At 30.5% G+C, this 19,471-nt stretch overlaps 1 protein-coding gene across 1 annotated transcript in view; it reads left to right on the top strand.

Moving 5' to 3' along the window:
• Positions 1–19,471, top strand: part of LOC113363248 (nuclear cap-binding protein subunit 1-like) — a 134,365-nt gene that overhangs the window by 81,992 nt on the left and 32,902 nt on the right. The window contains 2 exon segments of the mRNA XM_026605735.1: positions 16,436–16,692; positions 16,776–17,019. Coding sequence (XP_026461520.1) covers positions 16,436–16,692; positions 16,776–17,019 — 501 coding nt within the window.

The raw sequence follows: 19,471 nt of genomic DNA, 5'->3' as shown, positions 1-19,471 counted from the left end.
TCAAACTGATCTCTGTGATCTTATTGAAAAATCTAATAAAATATCACACTTTCTAACAGATAAAGCCTCTACTGACGAGCAAATTGATTTGATCGACTAGAAAAAGAAAATTTTAAAATATTATACTCTGTACTAAAAAAGGACTCTACTACTGACGAACAAACTGACCTTGATCGAGTTGAAAGATTATTTGAGTAAATATTATAACTTTCTAATAGGTCAAAGGATTTGACTGACGAGCAAACTGATTTTCTTAACTTGAAAGCAAAATCTCTAGTAAAATATCACATTTTTAACAAATAAAAGAACTCTACTAACAAGCAAACTGGAAACTTTAGGAAATAGTCGATAAACGGTCAAAGTTTGGGTTACTTGCATACACATACTTTTTCCTATTTTGGTGACAAACGATTCAGAATGACTTGAAACCTTGATAAAACATAAAATCGGATTTTTTTAACGAAAACGTAAACTTCTCTCTTCGGAAAATTTACAAGCTTCTAACTTCTTACAAAATTTAAATATTCTTATTGAATATTTATGAAATTACAATGAAAAGAAACAATACATTTCAAACAATTAAAAAAAATGGATACAATAAATTATCATATTGAATAAATAAATGCATCAGCTTATATATTAAAATTTATATTAATTTTTTTTATAAATTTTATAAATGCAAATTTCGTATTAATAAAAAAGAAACGAAAAAGAACTAGTGGTGTATGGCATCGTGCCTTGAGGCAAATTGCTGGAACTTTCTGTACTGAATTCAAATTTGGAAAATCCAAATTATTTTCAATCCAAAATTAGAAATTTTTTTTCTTTTGCCAAAAGCAATTGTTTTGCCAATACAAGCACAAAGTTTTTTGAATCAGTCAAATGGGATGCCCAGATCTTTTAAAAACTGCATATTTAGCTCCGTATCTTTGAAACGGCTTGACCTGCCTTTGCCAAAAGCTAATAACCACTTCTCCCCATCATTACTAATTGAATGTTTTTTGGATCATTCTAATCGGATGCTCCATTCTCTCAGAAATTAGATTAATTCTACTGAAGATGACTCAAACTAGTATTTTCTGCTAGTAACTCTTCGCTCCGTAATTCCGAAACGGCTGGACCGACTTTTGCCAAAACTTCAGCACATATCCTTATCAATAGGAATCGAACGTTCTTTGAACCATTCAAATCGGCTGATTCGTGCGCCCGAAATCGTAGATACATACATTCACATACACACACAACACACATAGATCCATTTTTTCTGAGGTATGCCTACCTAGTAGGTTCAGAAACCTCTAAAACGTGAAGAAATGCTAAAATTTTCAATTTCGATTTGTGGACGATTACAATAACATACCATACGGGAAGTTAAATAATAAAAATAAATATGTACGAGGTCTGTTCAAAAAGTACCCGGAATTTTCGTTTTTTCAAAAAAATATTTATTTATTCGTCTACATTAATGTGGTCCCCTTCAAAGTGGTCCCCCCCAGATATAATACACTTATGCCAGCGTTTTTTCCAATTTTCGAAGCACCCTTGATATTCACTTTTTGATATGTCCTTGAGCACTCTCAGCGATTTTCTTCAATCGAGGAAAACCGCCGTCCTTTCATGGGTCTCTTCAACTTTGGGAATAGGAAAAAGTCACACGGAGCCATATCTGGTGAATTTTTGCACTTTGCAACACTTTATTTCATTTTTTACGCAAAATTTAATACAAATTCTTTGACTTTTTCAATTCTCCCATTGTAAAAATCGCCGAGCTCAGAAAAACACGTCGAACCTTAGCGACTACCACAGACAAAGTAAACAGTGAATATAGCTGAAAATTTCATCATACTTTAGGGGCATGTATACCAACACAATAAAAAAAAATTTTGACAATCAGACACTCCAGACCCGCGAAATTTAATTATTAGTAATTCCGGGTACTTTTTGAACACACCTCGTATAGGTAATAAATAAATAATTTAAGTTAAAAATAGTGAATTACTTTGCCTACTTACAAAATATCCAATATGCGAACCAATTTAAATCCATTTTCACTAAATTTATTATATCTATTAACCAATTTAAAACTTTATTTCCTCCAACTACCGATTGTCACCATAACCTCACTTTTTCTATTGATAACGACAAAACACTGGAAAAACGACGTCGATTCTATTGAAATCGTAACGATATCGTTTCCTTCCTCTCATAGTAACGACTGACGAACGAAAACGACTGACTGTCGTCGATGTAGGTGAGTTTTTGTTAGAAAAAGGCGAAGATCGTTCACTTTACCTTCTCTTATTATTATTATTATCCACTCCCACTCGAGCACTATATGTGTATATTGTTGATATAATGATATAATGATCTGTGGGAACGATGATCAATGAATGAATTAATGAATGGCGATGAATGTGATGTGATTTATGGGCAAGTAATAGTAATGGCAAAAAAAATCTATAATTAAATTTTTGAAGTAGAACTCCTTCAGGCGCGACTAGGTAGGGGGTAATTCTACAATATGAAACTAACAATAGGACGACTATTCAATGTTTTTTAAACCATTCAAATCGGTTGATCGGTGCTCCCGAAATCATCGATGAAAAATCGTATCCACACATACGTACACACCCACACATACATCAATTTTTATCTTAGGAATGCCGATATGTTCAGAAACCTCTGAAACGTGAAGATTTGCAAAAATTTACATTTTGGATTCTTGAACTATTACGCACACACTCATACATCAATTTTTCTTAAGAATGCCAAAATGTTCAGAAACCTCTAAAACGTGAAGATTTGCAAAAATTTTCATTTTCGATTTAAGGACGATTACACATACCTAGACACACACACATACATCAATTTTTTCTTAGGAATGCCAAAATGTTCAGAAACCTCTGAAACGTAAAGACATGCAAAAATTTACATTTTCGATTTTTGGACGATTACAATAACTTACCCCAAGGGATGTTGATAACTCTACTGACAAAAAATTTAAATATCGCAAACAAAGAGGACTCTACTGACGAGCAAATCGAAACGAGATAAAACTAGTGGTGCATGGCATCGTGTCTTAAAGCCAAATTGCTGGAAATTTCCGTACCGAAAATTTAAAAAGATTTTTGAGAATTTTTAAATTTTTGAAAAATTTGAATTTTAGCTGTTTTAGAGACAAAATATCGAAGCGCGTAAGCGCTGCGTCGCAGTCTAACGGATAAACATTGATACGGAGCTCATAGAAATGTAAACAATATTTGCACTTGTTATTAAAATCTCTATAAAATATTTGATAATTTGATGTACATATGTCTAAAAATCATTTTTGACCGCCAAATGGCACTTTTTTTACTTTTTTATTGAAACCACTAAACCTGCCTTCACAAAAATTTATTCAGTTCTTCATTTTGTCAACACAAATAAAATCTTTTTTGAATTTGAATCATTCCAATCGGATGCTCCGTTCTCTCAAAAACTGTATTGCCATTTTTTACACTTTTTGCTCCGTATCTACGAAACGGCTGGACCTGCCTTTGACAAAAACTATTCAGCACGTCTTCATCCATAGGAATCGAATGTTTTGAATAATTCAAATCGGTTGATCTGTGTTCCCAAAATCGTCGACGAAACATTGTATCCGCACACACATACAACCATTTTTTATAAGGCATGCCAAAATGCTTAGAAATGATTTTTATTTTCGATTTTTGGACGATTACTATAACTTTTACTAAGGGATGCTGAAAAAAAGAATTCTACTAACGAGCAAAGTGAAATGTGATAAAATAAAATGAGAGCTCTACTTACGAATACAAATTTTACATTTGGCGCCAATCCTATCTTGGCCGTGTTGTGTAACAATAATTAAAACTTTTTTTCTAAATTCAAGATTAAATCATTGTTCTTGTTTTTCTTATTTTTTACGTATTTATTTGTTTGTTGTGTTTCGAAAGCGTGACATGAAAATCCTCGCCTTTTAGTGCTAATCGAATGGAACACACATTTAGTATTAGGTAACACCAATAAAAAAAACAAAATGAATAAAATAAACGGTTTCGATTAATTTGAAGCGGTTGAGTAACTTTGCAAATTTTTGCATTGAAAATTAAAAAAATATATTCCCACCGACCAGCAAACTGAATCTCGACATAATCATAATAATTTGTAATTTTCATTTTTGGCCATTAAATGACAATTTTTTCAACTTTTTTCTGCATCAGTTTTGGACCTGCCTGCTAAAAATCTAATTATTTATTTAGTCAATACAAGTGAAACTTTTGCTTTTTCTATTCATTATTATTGATTCATATACAAATAGATTTATTGGTAGACATGTTGTACATCACAAATTTGCACATATTGGGAAGTTCATGCAACTTGTCTCAAGGCACAACTAGTTTGCGAAGACTTTTTAAAGGAGTGCTAAAAATTGCAATTCAGTTTTTAAGAGAACGGTGCATCTGATTGGAATGATTCAAAAAACATTTTACTTGTATTGACGTATTGAAGAATTGATTGCATTTTTGCTAAGGCAGGTCCAGCGGTTTTAGAGGAAGCTCTACAAAATTTGGTGGTCATTTGTAATAATCATTACAAATCCTTAAGGAGTGCTGATTATTTACACTTATCGGGTAGCTGTGGGACTTGTCTTTTAATTTAATATTCAAGGTACAAAAGTCCCTGGATGCAAAACCATAATAATCTTGTTCTCACATAAATATAATTTATTATGTATATGTATATATATATATACATGTATATATATATATATAATTTTATTTATTGCCATAAAAAATGACGAAAGACCAACAGGTAATGTTCACAATGGTGGACGTACAATCTTTTTCTCATATCAAACATGAATTTTAATGAAAAATTGTCTTGTATACTTGTTTATATATATATATATATATATATATATATATATATATATATATATATACTGTTATGACCGCCAATTTATATTATATCTATGTATGTCACGGAACGGCGGAAAAAATTAGCGCTTTTCTACTACTTGCAAAGATTAGGAGATTTTTTATGTAGATATATATATATATATATATATATATATATATATTTAAAATACTGGTCTTTTCAATAAATTTGACCTTGTACGTTTCGACACTGAATGTGTATCATCACTCGAGTCTTCCATTTTTTTTAGTTCATATATATCAAAATTTTAAGTTAACACGTTATTTGCTTCGTCAGACAGATGTGTCTGACATAGGAAAGTTTTACATGAGTAATGTCAGACATATGAAGGAGAAAAAAGTTTTAGTATTGGGATATGTCAGTCATATATGTGTGACATGAAAAATAGTGTTTGGCTAAAAAGTTTTCCTTTGATGCATTAAGTTTCCTTCATACATTTTTAATTATCTAATAAAGTTGCTTTTAGCTCATGGGAAAATGTTTACTAATACTATCGTGGCGGTTAAAGTGTTAAAGATATTTCCAGATCTACTTAATTCGATTTTTAAAATTTGAAATTGTTCATTATCAAAGTTTATAATATTTTCTTTGCAATTAAAATGACGGTTAAACGTTATAATTACAAATCTTATCTTTTGTTATAATTTCGACAAATTTCTTTGTTTGTGCAAACTTTCTTCGTGGCAAATTGCGTAGAAACCATTATTGTTATTTTGGCGATACGGCATAATTAGCATTTAGAAAGAATTGCTGTTAATTTTAATTTCACAAACAATCAACAGACAAAACGAACCGAACAATTATTAAAAATGATGGAAATCGACTTAAAAATAGTAATCGTAACTTTTTTTTTACCAGAATAATTAAAATTAGCAGATGAAAGGACACTACGAACGAGCAACTGATTCTGATCGACTTGAAAGAAATATAATTGAACATTTTTGTAGGAGCGTAATTTGAATAAAACAATGGACGGTGGCTAATACGTCAAATGTCAAACGTTTTTGTCAAAGATGTTCAATTACTTTTAATAGAAAGTTTTGCATGAATATTATTTAATTATGATTAAATTGTAGTAAGTAGATTTGTTTGTAGCTTTATTTATACACAAAAGCGTGTTACTAGAAACTCAAAATATAAACTTTTATGAAATGTTAATATGAAAATGCACTTTTTGGCATATTTTTCTCAAACACGGTGCTCTGAACGATCTCATTTGTATAATTATATACTCATTTTTAGGTATTCATAATTCAGAACCTAAATTTGGTTCGATCAAAGGGACATTTTGTTGAATAACATTTTCCCAGTTATAATTTTCCACAATTTACCGAAGAATAGATAGTAATAAATGAAGGTCCGGGGTTAAAAAGGTCCACCACCGATGTGTCAAAAACTAGTAAAGTTAAGCATTGTTTAACAACAATATTTGAAAGTAGACGGAAAAAGATGTATAACCAGCTATAACCGTGATTCTTATGACCCTGCTATCGGAAGATAAAATAAAAGTATTTTCTTCCGTTGGTAGTTTTTTAGCATCAGTTAAAAATGTAATTAATTTGTAAAATATCTTTAAAATTAAAATAAGTCATTAGACCTGTTTGCAACCTGGCCGTTTCAAGTTATCCCGCCTATAGGGTAAAAAGGTCTAGATAACAAATTTTTGAAAGACAGCAAAAAAGCACATTTCTACAATGATGAAGTAGCTTTACTGAACGTAGTCAGACAACTGTTCGTTTGAAATGTGTTATTTGTTGTGATATAATTGTTATGGTTTTCACAATATAATTTATAATTGCTCAAAGTCGAATTGACCTTCGTGCCTCGCCCTGCTCTGCATATATGCTTTTTATTAAATTTACTTTAATTCATCGAATATTACTTGTATGTTACTTGAAACAAAAGGCAGGTTAAGGAAGAAATACTTAATACATTTTCCATCTCTCCTCGTAGAAATTTGAAAGTTTTTATAGGTTCAGTAGTATTATTTACAATTATACACAAAATTTAGAATCCAATATGAATCTGAAAAACTTGAAACGTAATCAATAAGTCGAAAGACCAAAAAAGACTTGGATTTGATTATACTGTTTCCTATAGAAAGTGAAATTCCTATATAAATCTTCCAGTTTGAGTTGAGTTTCAGTTTGTATTGACAAAATATAGACAAACTAATGGAGTTTATTATTGTTATTATAATACCTCATTGTATATGGCATTCAAACAACACATCCTTATACACTTGAAGTATTATTTTTTTGATTCTCTAGAAATTGTTTAGAATATACCTTACTTAGCAAAACAACGTTTACCGGGTTAGCTAGTAAACCAATAAATATAGATAAAATTAACAATTTATTTTGGAAAAATCTATACAAAAATCCAATTCCAAAATCTTCACTCTATCAAATCGACTGGTGAAACGCTCTTCATTTTAGCATCTTTAAGATGTCTTCCCAGTTGGATATCGATGTCGCTCTCCTCTCTCAGGACACGAAACCAAATAATAAAGGCTGCCAAACTGGCAGAAACCACATAGGGCTCGTACCTTGAAAAAAAAAACTGACTTAGATAATAATTGACCTAGGTGGTACAAAATCTGTCTTATACTTATAGTCCTGTCATTTGGTGCAAAAAAGGCTGTTGCCGGTACAGTACTCCGGGAATTCTGAAAAATGGTAATCTTATAGATTTCGAGGTGCTCTTTACGAAAATCAACTTTGCCACCTCAAATTTGAACGGCAAGTTGCCGCCATATTGGAAAAATGGCGTCAAAAAAAGCTTTTTTAATATATCTCCTTTCTGGCTGATTCTGCGATAAAAGTATCTATGTACGAATTAAACTAGATAAAATTTCCTACAATTCCTTAGAAAACCATTTTTTTTGTAAATTGATAGTTTGAGAGTACGGCCGCCTCAAAGTCTTTGCTGCTCTCGCCGTAGTATCAAATCTCTCCATATATGACAGCACTTCGAACTTGACCACATTCTCTCTAATAATAAATATTTTCAATGTTAAATTAAGCGAATAAGATCTAGAAATAAAATAATTCAAATATTTTTCGTTTTTTTTGCTAATTTTTTAACACTTCAATGGCAAAGTAGCTATAAGTATACTTATAGCTTGAGTAGCATCTTATAGCTTCAAGTAGCTTGAAGCGTTAACAAATCAGCAAAAAAAATAGAATTATTTTATTTCTAGATCTTATTCGCTTAATTTAACATTGAAAATATTAATTATTAGAGAGAATTAGCAGCAAAGACTTTGAGGCGGCCGTACTCTCTCAAACTATCAGTTTTACAAAAAAAACGGTTTTCTAAAGAATTGTAGGAAATTTTATCTAGTTTAATTCGTACATAGATACTTTTATCGTAGAATAAGCCTGAAAGAAGAAATTTTAAAAAAGCTGTTTTTTGATGCCATTTTTCCAATATGGCGGCAACTGCCGTTCAAATTTGAGGTGGCAAAGTTGATTTTCGTGAAGAGCACCTCGAAATCTATAAGATTACCAATTTTCAGAATTTCCGGAGTACTGTACCGGCAAAACGACCAAATGACTGGACTATTATGTCTTAAAATCTTAAAATCTGTCTTTAGTCGATGGAGCGTTTTGGGTCTAATTTTTTTTACTGTGCTCCGATTTGCATGAAATTTTGAAATTAGGTTCATCTTACTCTCAAAAGTGAAAATAATTTAGACTCTTTTGCCACTTCCCAGGGGGATGACATTTCTTCTCAGTGGTGTAATTTTATTTTTTCTATATATCGTCGAATAAAACTAATTATAAGAAAAAAATGTTTCATGAAGTTTTTCTATTAAACCGATACTTTTCAAGTTTCTGGCTACTAAAAATTTTGTTTCTTTTCGTTTTTTCATCGTTTTTTGCAAATATCTCCAAAAATATACATTTTAACGACAACTATGTAATGAACAAAATTATGTGAATTGAAATCGTAATAATTTGGTGTTTTATAAAGTGTTCTAGGAACAACAACTCTACTGACGAGTAAACTTAATTTTGATTTTAAAAATGACTTTACTGACAAGCAAACTTGATTTTGATTCAGAAAGTAAATTAAAGAACTTTACTGACGAGCAAACTTAATTTTGATTCAAAAGACTAAAAAAGGACTCTACTGACGAGCAAACTTAATTTTGATTTTAAAAATGACTTTACTGACAAGCAAACCTAATTTTGATTCAGAAAGTAAATAAAGGACTCTACTGACGAGCAAACTTAATTTTGATTTAAAAGATTAAAAAGGGACTCTACTGACAAGCAAACTTAATTTTGATCCAAAATATTAAAAAGGGTCTCTACTAACGAGCAAACTAATTTGTGACTAAAAAAATTAAAAAAAGAGTCTCTACTTACGAGCAGATTTAATTTTAATCTAATAGATTCAAAAAATGACTCTGACGAGTAAACTAATTTTTATCCAAATATTAAAAAAATGAAATTACTGACACGCAAATTTAATTTTAATTTCAAAAATTTAAAAAAGGGACTCTACTGACACGCAAACCTAATTTTGATTTCAAAAATTAAAAAAGGGGCTCTACTGACGAGTAAACTAATTTTTATCCAAATATTAAAAAAATGACTCTACTGACACGCAAACCTAATTTTGATTTCAAAAATTAAAAAAGGACTCTACTGACGAGCAAACCTAATTTTGATTTAAAAGAATAAAAAAGGGACTCTACTCTCTTTTTTAACTTCCCGAAGGAGAAGTTCATGTTTTCATAAAAAAATCAGAATTGCTAATTTTATGTTTTCTTGACGTTTCAAGCCATTCTGAATCGAATGAGACCAAATTTGGAAAAAGTATGTGTGTGTGTGTGTGAACACATTTTTTGCCGTAAATCGACGTTTTCTCAAAAACGGTTGGACCGATTTCAAAAATTTAAAAGCCATTAAATGTATCTCGATGAGGACTAGCGTTTCTAAGTTTTGCGATGATTGGTCGAGCCGTTTCTTTGTAAATCGCAGACAAGTGAAAAATTTTTCGTCCACGTTTTAGCCCGCAATTCTGAATCGATTTTGAAAATTCAAAAACTGTTCGAAACATATTGGTTGGGAATCGATCTGATTAGTTTTTGGTAGAGATCGGCCGGGCCGTTTTCTTGTAATAAGGTGTTAAATTTTTTTTTGGCGGTAGATACCATAGTCTTATAGATCATACTAAAATATTACGGCCCTACGACAGCTCGTTTAGCTTTAAAAATTCGTCAAAGTTTGCAAAAATTAGTATGGTCTTTTTGGCATTTGTCAAAATTAGAACTTTCATTGACGTTTGCTCAAAAACGCCTGAACCGATTTCAAAAATTTAAAAACCATTTGATGTATCTCGATGAGGATTACCGTTTCTCAGTTTTGTGCGACAATCGGCCGAGCCGTTTCTTTGTAATTTGAAAAAAGTGTTAAACTTTTCGTCCATATTTAAGCTTAAACTACCGAATCGATTTTAAAAAATCAAAAACTGTTCGAAAGATATTAGTTGGGAATAATACTGATTAGTTTTAGGTGAAAATCTACCGAGCCGTTTTCTTGTAATTAACTGTTGAAACAAAAATTGAAGCCGATTTTTATGAAACTTTTTTTTGCGATATATATCAATGTCTTATACAACTTATTGAAATATTACGCCCTTACGACAAGAAGTTTAATTCTAAAAATTCATCAAAGTTTGGGAAAATGAGTAGTTATTTTGACGTTTGTTAAAATTAAAAATAGACGACTTACTTGGTATAACGATAGAGTTCTTGGTTTTAATGAACATACTGAGCCATTAAAGTCCTATGGAAACTGGTTCAATTATAATAATTGTTGATTTTTGAAAATTTGCTTTTAGAAAATACTCCGAGTCAAAGTGTTCGTTCGTAGGTGTAATAAATCCACTTGGAATACTTTTAATAACTCATAAATTAATTTATTTTTTATTGATTAAGTCGATTATTCACACATATCGGGAAGTTCATGTAACTTGCCTCAAGTTAAAATACCAATACCAACTAGTTTTCCATCTTTTTACCATAAGAGTTCCCTCGCCCGAATCTTCTCAAGCTCCTCCTTCCTGATTTTCCACGATTTCGCGTACATGTATTTCACGAAATTGAATTGGCGCTCCTCGGAGACAGGAGCAGGCGCAGGATACTCCGGAGACGCCTTCGACTCCAAGGACGATTCGGCCGAGGCAGGAATGGGCGATCGGGGTTGGTTCAGTCTCGATTTTAGCTGATTGTAGTTGCCGAATTTCACTTTGCCGAGGGAACGATAGAGATAGGTCAGGATGCGGGAGAACATGATTTTGGGGAAAGTGATTTAGGAAAAAATAATGTTGTATAATTAAATTAATGTTTTGTGTGAGTTGGAAAAATTAAAACAAAATTTTTGGTTCGGATTGACTGATGGTGATGATGTTTTGTTGTTTTTTATGGGCATTTTGATGAAAAAATGCGGTTTGACAAATATAAATATAAATATTATGTATACGCATCGAGAAGTTCATGCAACTTGCCTCAAAACAAAATGCTCATTATAACTAGTTCGAATGATCTTGAACGATTCAGAAAGACTTGCAACGTAAACTGTGAGCCCAAACGTAACTTCGTAATTGTATTTATATTTATATTTATATTTATATTTATATTTATATTTATATTTATATTTATATTTATATTTATATTTATATTTATATTTATATTTATATTTATATATTTATATTTATATATTTATATTTATATTAATCTTGATAGTTTTATAAATATTAATATAAATATAAATATAAATATAAATACAATTACGAAGTTGCGTTTTGGCTCTCAGTTTACGTTGCAAGTCTTTCTGAATCGTTCAAGATCATCTACTTATAAAGAGCATTTTGCCTTGAGGCGAGTTGCATGAACTTCTGGATACGTATACATAATTCACTTAAGATTTGAGATTTCTATTTAGGTAAAATTAGTTCAACTGTTTACTTCGAAAATACTATTTCCGCTTTCACTAAAAAATTAATAATGTGATTTCCAGTTGATATCTTTCAAACAGACTTATATTATAGTTTCACGAATGGTACATATTATTTATAGTTTTACGAATGCACGCATTTATGACACCTTGAATTTTTATAATTAAACCACTTTTCATAGGACTCTAATATTTTATGATGTTCTTTAAGACTGTGATTACTATCAACACAGGTAGTTTCATCAATATCGTCAAAATAAAGTTTTGTACTATTAATTACGAAGAAATTGCCTTAATTAATTTTAATTTAAATATCGAAAAAGGACCATATTGACCATTTAAATGATTTAAAAATTAGTCTACTAATAGATAAGCTCAATTTTGATCTAGAAGATTAAAAAAGAACTCTACTGACTACCAAGAAGGTTAAAAAAGAACTCTATTGACAAGTGAATATAATTTTGAATCAGAAGGGAAATAAGGGACTCTACTGACGAGCAAACTTAATTTTGATCTAGAAGATAAATAAAGGACTCTACTGACGACGAAGAAGATCAAAAAAGGACTCTACTAGTAAGTGAACAATATTTTGAACCAGAAGAGAAATAAAGGACTCTACTGACGAGCGAACGTAATTTTGACCTAGAAAATAAATAAAGTACTCTACTAACGACAAAGAAGATGAAAAAACGGACTCTACTGACGTCTAAGAATATTAATCAAGGACTCTACGATCGAGTGAATAAAATTTTGAACCAGAAGAAAAATAAAGGACTCTACTGACGAAAATAGAAGATAAAAAATGGACTCTACTGAGGAGCAAACTTAATTTCGATTTAGAATATTAAAAAGAGACTCTACTGACCTACTGACAAGCAAACTTAATTTTGATTCAGAAAGCAAATAAAGGACTCTACTGATTTTGATTTAAGAGGACTCTTCTAAAAAGCAAACTTAATTTTGATTCAGAAGGTAAATAAAGAAATCTACTGACAAGCTAATTTAATTGCAAACTAGATGTTAAAAAGGGACTCTACTGATGAACAAACTTAATTTCAAGTTAACCTAGAAGTATAAAAAAGGACTCTACTGACGAGCAAACTAATCATAATAGATAAAAAAAACTCTACTGACAAGTTCCTGATAAGCTAATTAAAAAAGAGTGGACGGAACAAAATTTTAAAACAAAATAGAAATGTAAAGAAGTATAGAATAAGTATATTGCAAAAAATGTAGAGCTTGTATTTTAAAATTCCTCTTTTTTCAATTCATTTTATTTATTGAATATTTACCAAAGATCGAGCTAATTTACTACTACTCGGACAGCTTGATGTCAAGCAGTAGAGTGACATTGATTTTCACTTGGAAATATAGATTGCGTACATGAAAATAACCCTTAGTGTAATTGTATTACAGAAATTGTAATAATAGTAGGACAAACTTTGGATTGCCATATATAAAGCCACATGGTTAATAATTACTGCTACTTATAGTTTAATAATTCATAGAAAAAAGTGTTACATCAAAATTAGCACGTGTCCTTCCAACAAATTCACAAGATAATATACATATATTGGGTGCGTTAAAATAACTAAACATTATTGTATTGTTTATTATTCGGTGCCATTGTCTTATCCATTAGTTTTGCGTTAAAAATGTGTTTTTGACCTTTGCGCATATTTTTAAAAGAGATTCAAAGAAAAGACTTATTACACAGTAACACACATTTATATAACTGTAGTGTCTATTTAAAACTGTTTTATAATTAATTAATTATGTTCTAAATTGTTTGCATTTGAGGTCTCGTTGTGGCCTCCATATGTCGGTGTATTTATATGAGATTTTATATGAATATGGAAATACAGCCCTTGGAGATATTTTTGGCAATGGGTTAGATTTTATGACGGATTCTTATGAAATAATTGGTTGCGAAAATGATTGAAATCGCACACAGTTTACACAATAATTTTACAGATGATATAGAAGAAATAACTAAATGTAAATAAACTAAAATTACTCATTCGGTGAGTTAATTAGTATTTCATGATTACAATAAGTAGATTCTTCGTCCGTCTAGGTCCGGTGAACAAATATAATGTATGTAAAATAAAAGTCAAAAGATGAAAGGAAAAAGAAATTTCGATTCTTTTCCACGTAAAGTTACGCACGATGAAATCATCATCATCATCATCATCAGCATAATAATATAAAATATGTACAATATGGGGGAAAATGTTCTTCTTTCGTAATAGACGACAAACTTATTGTTAATGGTTAATGGATGATGGAGACGTTGTATAATAACTTTGATATAATTATTATCGAAGAAGATTTTGATAAAATTTAATTTTGTAAGTGGCAACTTACATTATGTTCATTTAAACATTTTGGTGTACCCCGGAAAAAATAATGCATATATGTGCACCTATTTTGATTAGTTTTCTCGTCCATAGGGTCCATTTTTTAATTTGTAAAATCAAAATTAAGTTTGCTCGTCAATAGAGGCAATTTTTAATCTCTTGGTCGTCAGTAGAGTCCTTTTTTAATTTCTAAAATCAAAATTTAATTTGCTCGTCAGTAAAGTCCTTTTTTTAATCTTTTGGATGAAATTTAAGTTTGCTCGTCACTAGAGTCCCTTTTTAATATTTTAAAACACAATTCAGATTTCTTTTCATTAGAGAGTCCCTTTTTTATTTTTAAAGTCAAAAGTTTGCTCGTCAGTAGAGTTCTTTTTTTCAATTTTTTGAATCTTTTGGATCACAAATCAGTTTGCTCGTCAGTAGAGTCCCTTTTTTATTCTTTTGAATCACAATTAAGGTTGCTTGTCAGTAGAGTCCTTTTTTTAATCTTTTAATTAAAAAATAAGTTAGCTCATCAGTAGAGTCCTTTTTTTATTTTTAAAATCAAAAGTTTGCTCGTCAGTAGAGTCTTTTCAACTCTTTTTCAATTTTTTGAATCAAAATTGAGTTGGCTCATCAGTAGAGTCCTTTTTTTTAATCTTTTGGATTAAAATTAAGTTTGCTTGTCAGTATAGTTCCTTTTTAATATTTCAAATCAAAATTTTGTTCACTCGTCAGTAGAGCCCTTTTTTTAATCTTTTTAATCAAAATTAAGTTTGCTCATCAGTAGAGTAACTTTTTTAATTTTTAAAATCAAAAGTTTGCTCGTCAGTAGAGTCTCTTTTTCAATTTTTTGAATCAAAATTGAGTTGGCTCATCAGTAGAGTCCTTTTTTGAATCTTTTGGATCAAAATTAAGTTTGCTCGTCAGTAGAGTCCCTTTTTTGATTTTTAAAATCAAAAGTTTGCTCGTCACTAGAGTCCCTTTTTCAATTTTTTGAATCAAAATTGAGTTGGCTCATCAGTAGAGTCCTTTTTTGAATCTTTTGGATCAAAATTGAGTTGGCTCATCAGTAGAGTCCTTTTTTGAATCTTTTGGATCAAAATTGAGTTGGCTCATCAGTAGAGTCCTTTGTCGAATCTTTTGGATCAAAATTAAGTTTGCTCGTCAGTAGAGTCCCTCTTTGAATCTTTTGAATCACAAATTAGTTTGCTCGTCAGTAGAGTCCATTTTTTATTCTTTTGAATCACAATTAAGATTGCTTGTCAGTAGAGTCCCCCTTTTAAATTTTTTGAATCACAAATAATTTTGCTTGTCAGTAGAGTCCATTTTTAAATATTTTAAATTACAAATTAGTTTGCTCGTCAGTAGAGTCCATTTTAAATCTTCTAGGTCGAAATTACGTTATTAGAGACTTTTTTTAATATTTCAAATCAAAATTAAGTTTGCTCATCAGCAGAGTTCTTTATTCCTCTTCCGGTTCAAAATTTTATTCACTTGTTAGTAGAGTCCTTTTTTTAATCTTCTTGGTCGTCAGTAAAGTCCTTTTTATCAAAATTAAGTTTACTCGTCAGTAGGGTCATTTTTAAATATGAAAAAATAAATATAGCTTGCTCGTCAGAAGAGTCCTTTTGTAATTTTCCAGATCATTAAGATTATCGTCCATCAGTAAAGTCATTTTTTAACTTTTAAAATTAAAATTAAGTTTGCTCGTTACTCTACTAAAGTATAGTCATTTTAATCTTCTAGGTCAAAATTAAGTGTGCTCGTCAGTAAAGTTCTTTTTTGATCTTCTAAATCAAAATTCGTTAGAGGCGTTTTTCTTTTAACTATTAGTTGAAAACTTCATTTTGATAATATTGATAAAAATTTGTGGTCACCAGCGCCCTGTCTAATGGACGTAATGAGGAATATTGAACAATATCCGTGCCTGTCCGACGATTATTATTTATAGTGTTTAACCAGGTGTTACTTTAGTAAATAGATATAAATCATTATTACTTTATTGTTAACAAACCGACGATTGTTATCGATATTTGAAGAAAAAAAATGAGATTGTGCAATATGGACAACAAATGGTCGAAACGATTTCCAATTTCACTTTGACCGAGGCCAAAAAAATAATAGATACTTATTTAATATAATAATAATTATAAGTATGTGTTAATTTTTTTATTTTTTCAGCTTCTCTCCCTGGTACAAAAACCGCCCTCCAGCTGGTCGTCGCCATTCGCCAAAAGTGCACCCCCGAAGAGGCTCTCAATGTGCTAAAAGATTTGCCGAATCCTCGACAAGAAGGGGGCGAACCCGTCGAGACTCCGGGAGAGTCTCCATATAATCCTCTCAAGATCGATGTATTTGTACAAACTCTGCTGAATTTGGGGTCGAAGAGTTTTTCGCACAGCTTTGCTGCCATATCGAAGTTCCATTATGTTTTTAAGGTAAGGGATAATGGATAGAAAAAATGTGCCTCACCATTGTTGATTTAGGTAATTGATTGGGTGATTTTTTCAATTGTTTTCAGATTTTAGCAGAGTCTGAGGAAGCCCAAATATGCATCCTCCGAAATGTTTTCGAGCTCTGGCGCAATCACCAGCAGATGATATGCATTCTGGTGGACAAAATGTTGAAGACACAAATAGTCGAATGTTCTGCAGTAGCCACCTGGATATTCTCCAAAGAGATGACGAGCGAATTCACCAAACTCTACCTTTGGGAAATCCTTCATTTGACCATCAAGAAGATGAATAAACATGTCACAAAACTGAGTAAGTGATAATGATAATAGACTTAAGAGTACTATTGCTACTAACAGACTAAGAGATAATCACGTTTTTGGATCACCCATCCCCTTGATGATATTTAAAATTATCCCCCTCCATCCCCCACCATGACGTGTTTTTTTAGCCACGAGAAAAAATTGTGAATTTTTTTATTTATTTTTTTTGAAAATATTTGGATTTTTATAAAAAAAAAATTCTGGTAAAAAATAAATATACGTGATATCTTACGATACCCCTTTCTCTCCCACGTGATATTTTGTGATATTTTGTCAACTCCCCGCCCTCCCCCTGAAAACTTCACGTGATTAATGGACGCCCCCTTATATATACAATTTCTATGTACTCCTCTGAAATGGCTTAACCGATTTTTACCAAATTTTATATGCGTATTCAATAAGTGAGAATCAGCACTTATATAATTTTATACCCCTAAGTAATAAGGACTGTTCACCCTTAATTTTTTTTGGTAATTTGTGGACGAATTTGTTTGTTTTTATTTTTTTTATAATGTGACATTAAAAATACATACAAGCGCAAATTTTCATGTTTTTATCACCAACCCCTATTTTTATATAGCTATTATAGCAATTCAATCATTTTTTATCATTGATTATTTTTGACTTAATTTTAGTTTAGTTTTTTGAGCTTGAAGAAACAACTTAAATCTTACTTTAAAACACGTTATATTTTTATTAAGGGTTGTCCAAATTATTATTAAATTTTGGTGTCAGTTTTCTTTATTATGTTTACTTCAAACTACTATTTAATTTTATCAAGGGTTGGCTATCCCTATCATTTTTTTGTTTAATTTTGAACCATTTTTTATGTTAATTTTCTATAATTTGAAATTGAAAAATACCTATTGCCAGAACTCTCTTGAATTTGAGAAACTATTTATTTATCTCAAGGGCTGTCCACCCCTAATTTTTTTTTATATTTTGAACCATTTTTTTTAATTTTAATTTTTTATAATTTGAAATTGAAAATGAAAATTGAAAATTGAAATACTTAGAATTCTCATTACTTGGAAAAACTATTTAGTTTTATCAAGGGTTGTCCACCCCAATTTTTTTTTTAAATTTTGAACCAATTTTTTTAATTTTAATTTTTTATAATATGAAATTGAAAAATACTTAGAACTCTCTTTACTTGGAAAAACTATTTAGTTTTATCAAGGGTTATCCACCCCTATTTTTTAAATTTTGAAACCAATTTTCTTTTAGTTTTAATTTGATCTTTATTTGATATTATTTTAGTCAAGATTTTTTTGATTATATGAAAATTAATAAATGTTATATTAAAAAACAATTTACGTTTGTTAAGGGTATGTAACAACCCTTACACATTTTTTCAATAATGAGGTAATTTTTTTTAATATAATTTTTATAATGCGGAATTGAAAAGTACATAAAATTCTTTCTACTTTAAAATACTATTTAGTTTTATCAAGGGTTGTCCACCCCTAACTTTTTTTTTAAATTTTGGAAACAATTTTATCTTAAAGGGGCGTTTATTAATCACGTGATCGATTTTTTAAGGCAACCTCTTACTTTACAGTTGGGGTCACCAATGTTGGTGAATTTTATTTTGTAAATAAATATAATATTATATATATAATATATATATACTATATATAATATATACGAGGTCTGTTCAAAAAGTACCCGGAATTTTCGTTTTTTCAAAAAAACTATTTATTTATTCGTCTACATTAATGTGGTCCCCTTCAAAGTAGTCCCCCCCCCAGATATAATACAACTTATGCCAGCAGCGTTTTTTTTTCCAATTTTCGAAGCACCCTTGATATTCACTTTTTGATATGTCCTTGAGCACTCTCAGCGATTTTCTTCAATCGAGGAAAACCGCCGTCCTTTCATGGGTCTCTTCAACTTTGGGAATAGGAAAAGTCACACGGAGCCATATCTGGTGATTTTTTGCACTTTGCAACACTTTATTTCATTTTTTAACGCAAATTTAATACAAATTCTTTGACTTTTCAATTCTTCATTGTAAACACTCGACCCGAGCTCAGAAAAAACACGTCGAACCTTAGCGACTACCACAGACAAAGTAAACAGTGAATATAGCTGAAAATTTCATCATACTTTAGGGGCATGTATACCACCACATAAAAAAAAAAATTTTGACAATCAGACACTCCAGACCCGCGAAATTTAATTATTAGTAATTCCGGGTACTTTTGAAAACACACCTCGTATATATATATATATAATATATATATATATATATATATATATATGTGTGTGTGTGTATTTAAATTACAATATTAATATTCATTTTTAATCCAGATGCTGAATTAGTAGAGGCCCGTGAGAAATTAGCAAGGCCGAATCATCATCCAGTGAATCTGAAGATGAATCTTCAACAATACAACGAAGAAAAATAAACAGCAAGATAATGCAGATAAACCGACAGA

The sequence above is a fragment of the Ctenocephalides felis genome, unplaced genomic scaffold (assembly GCF_003426905.1).
Source record: "Ctenocephalides felis isolate EL2017-DRISC unplaced genomic scaffold, ASM342690v1 CF-g0.4_SCAFFOLD_00845, whole genome shotgun sequence".
Taxonomy (NCBI): domain Eukaryota; kingdom Metazoa; phylum Arthropoda; class Insecta; order Siphonaptera; family Pulicidae; genus Ctenocephalides; species Ctenocephalides felis.
The sequence above is the reverse complement of the archived record's forward strand: the minus strand, read 5'-3'. Positions and strand labels throughout refer to the sequence as shown.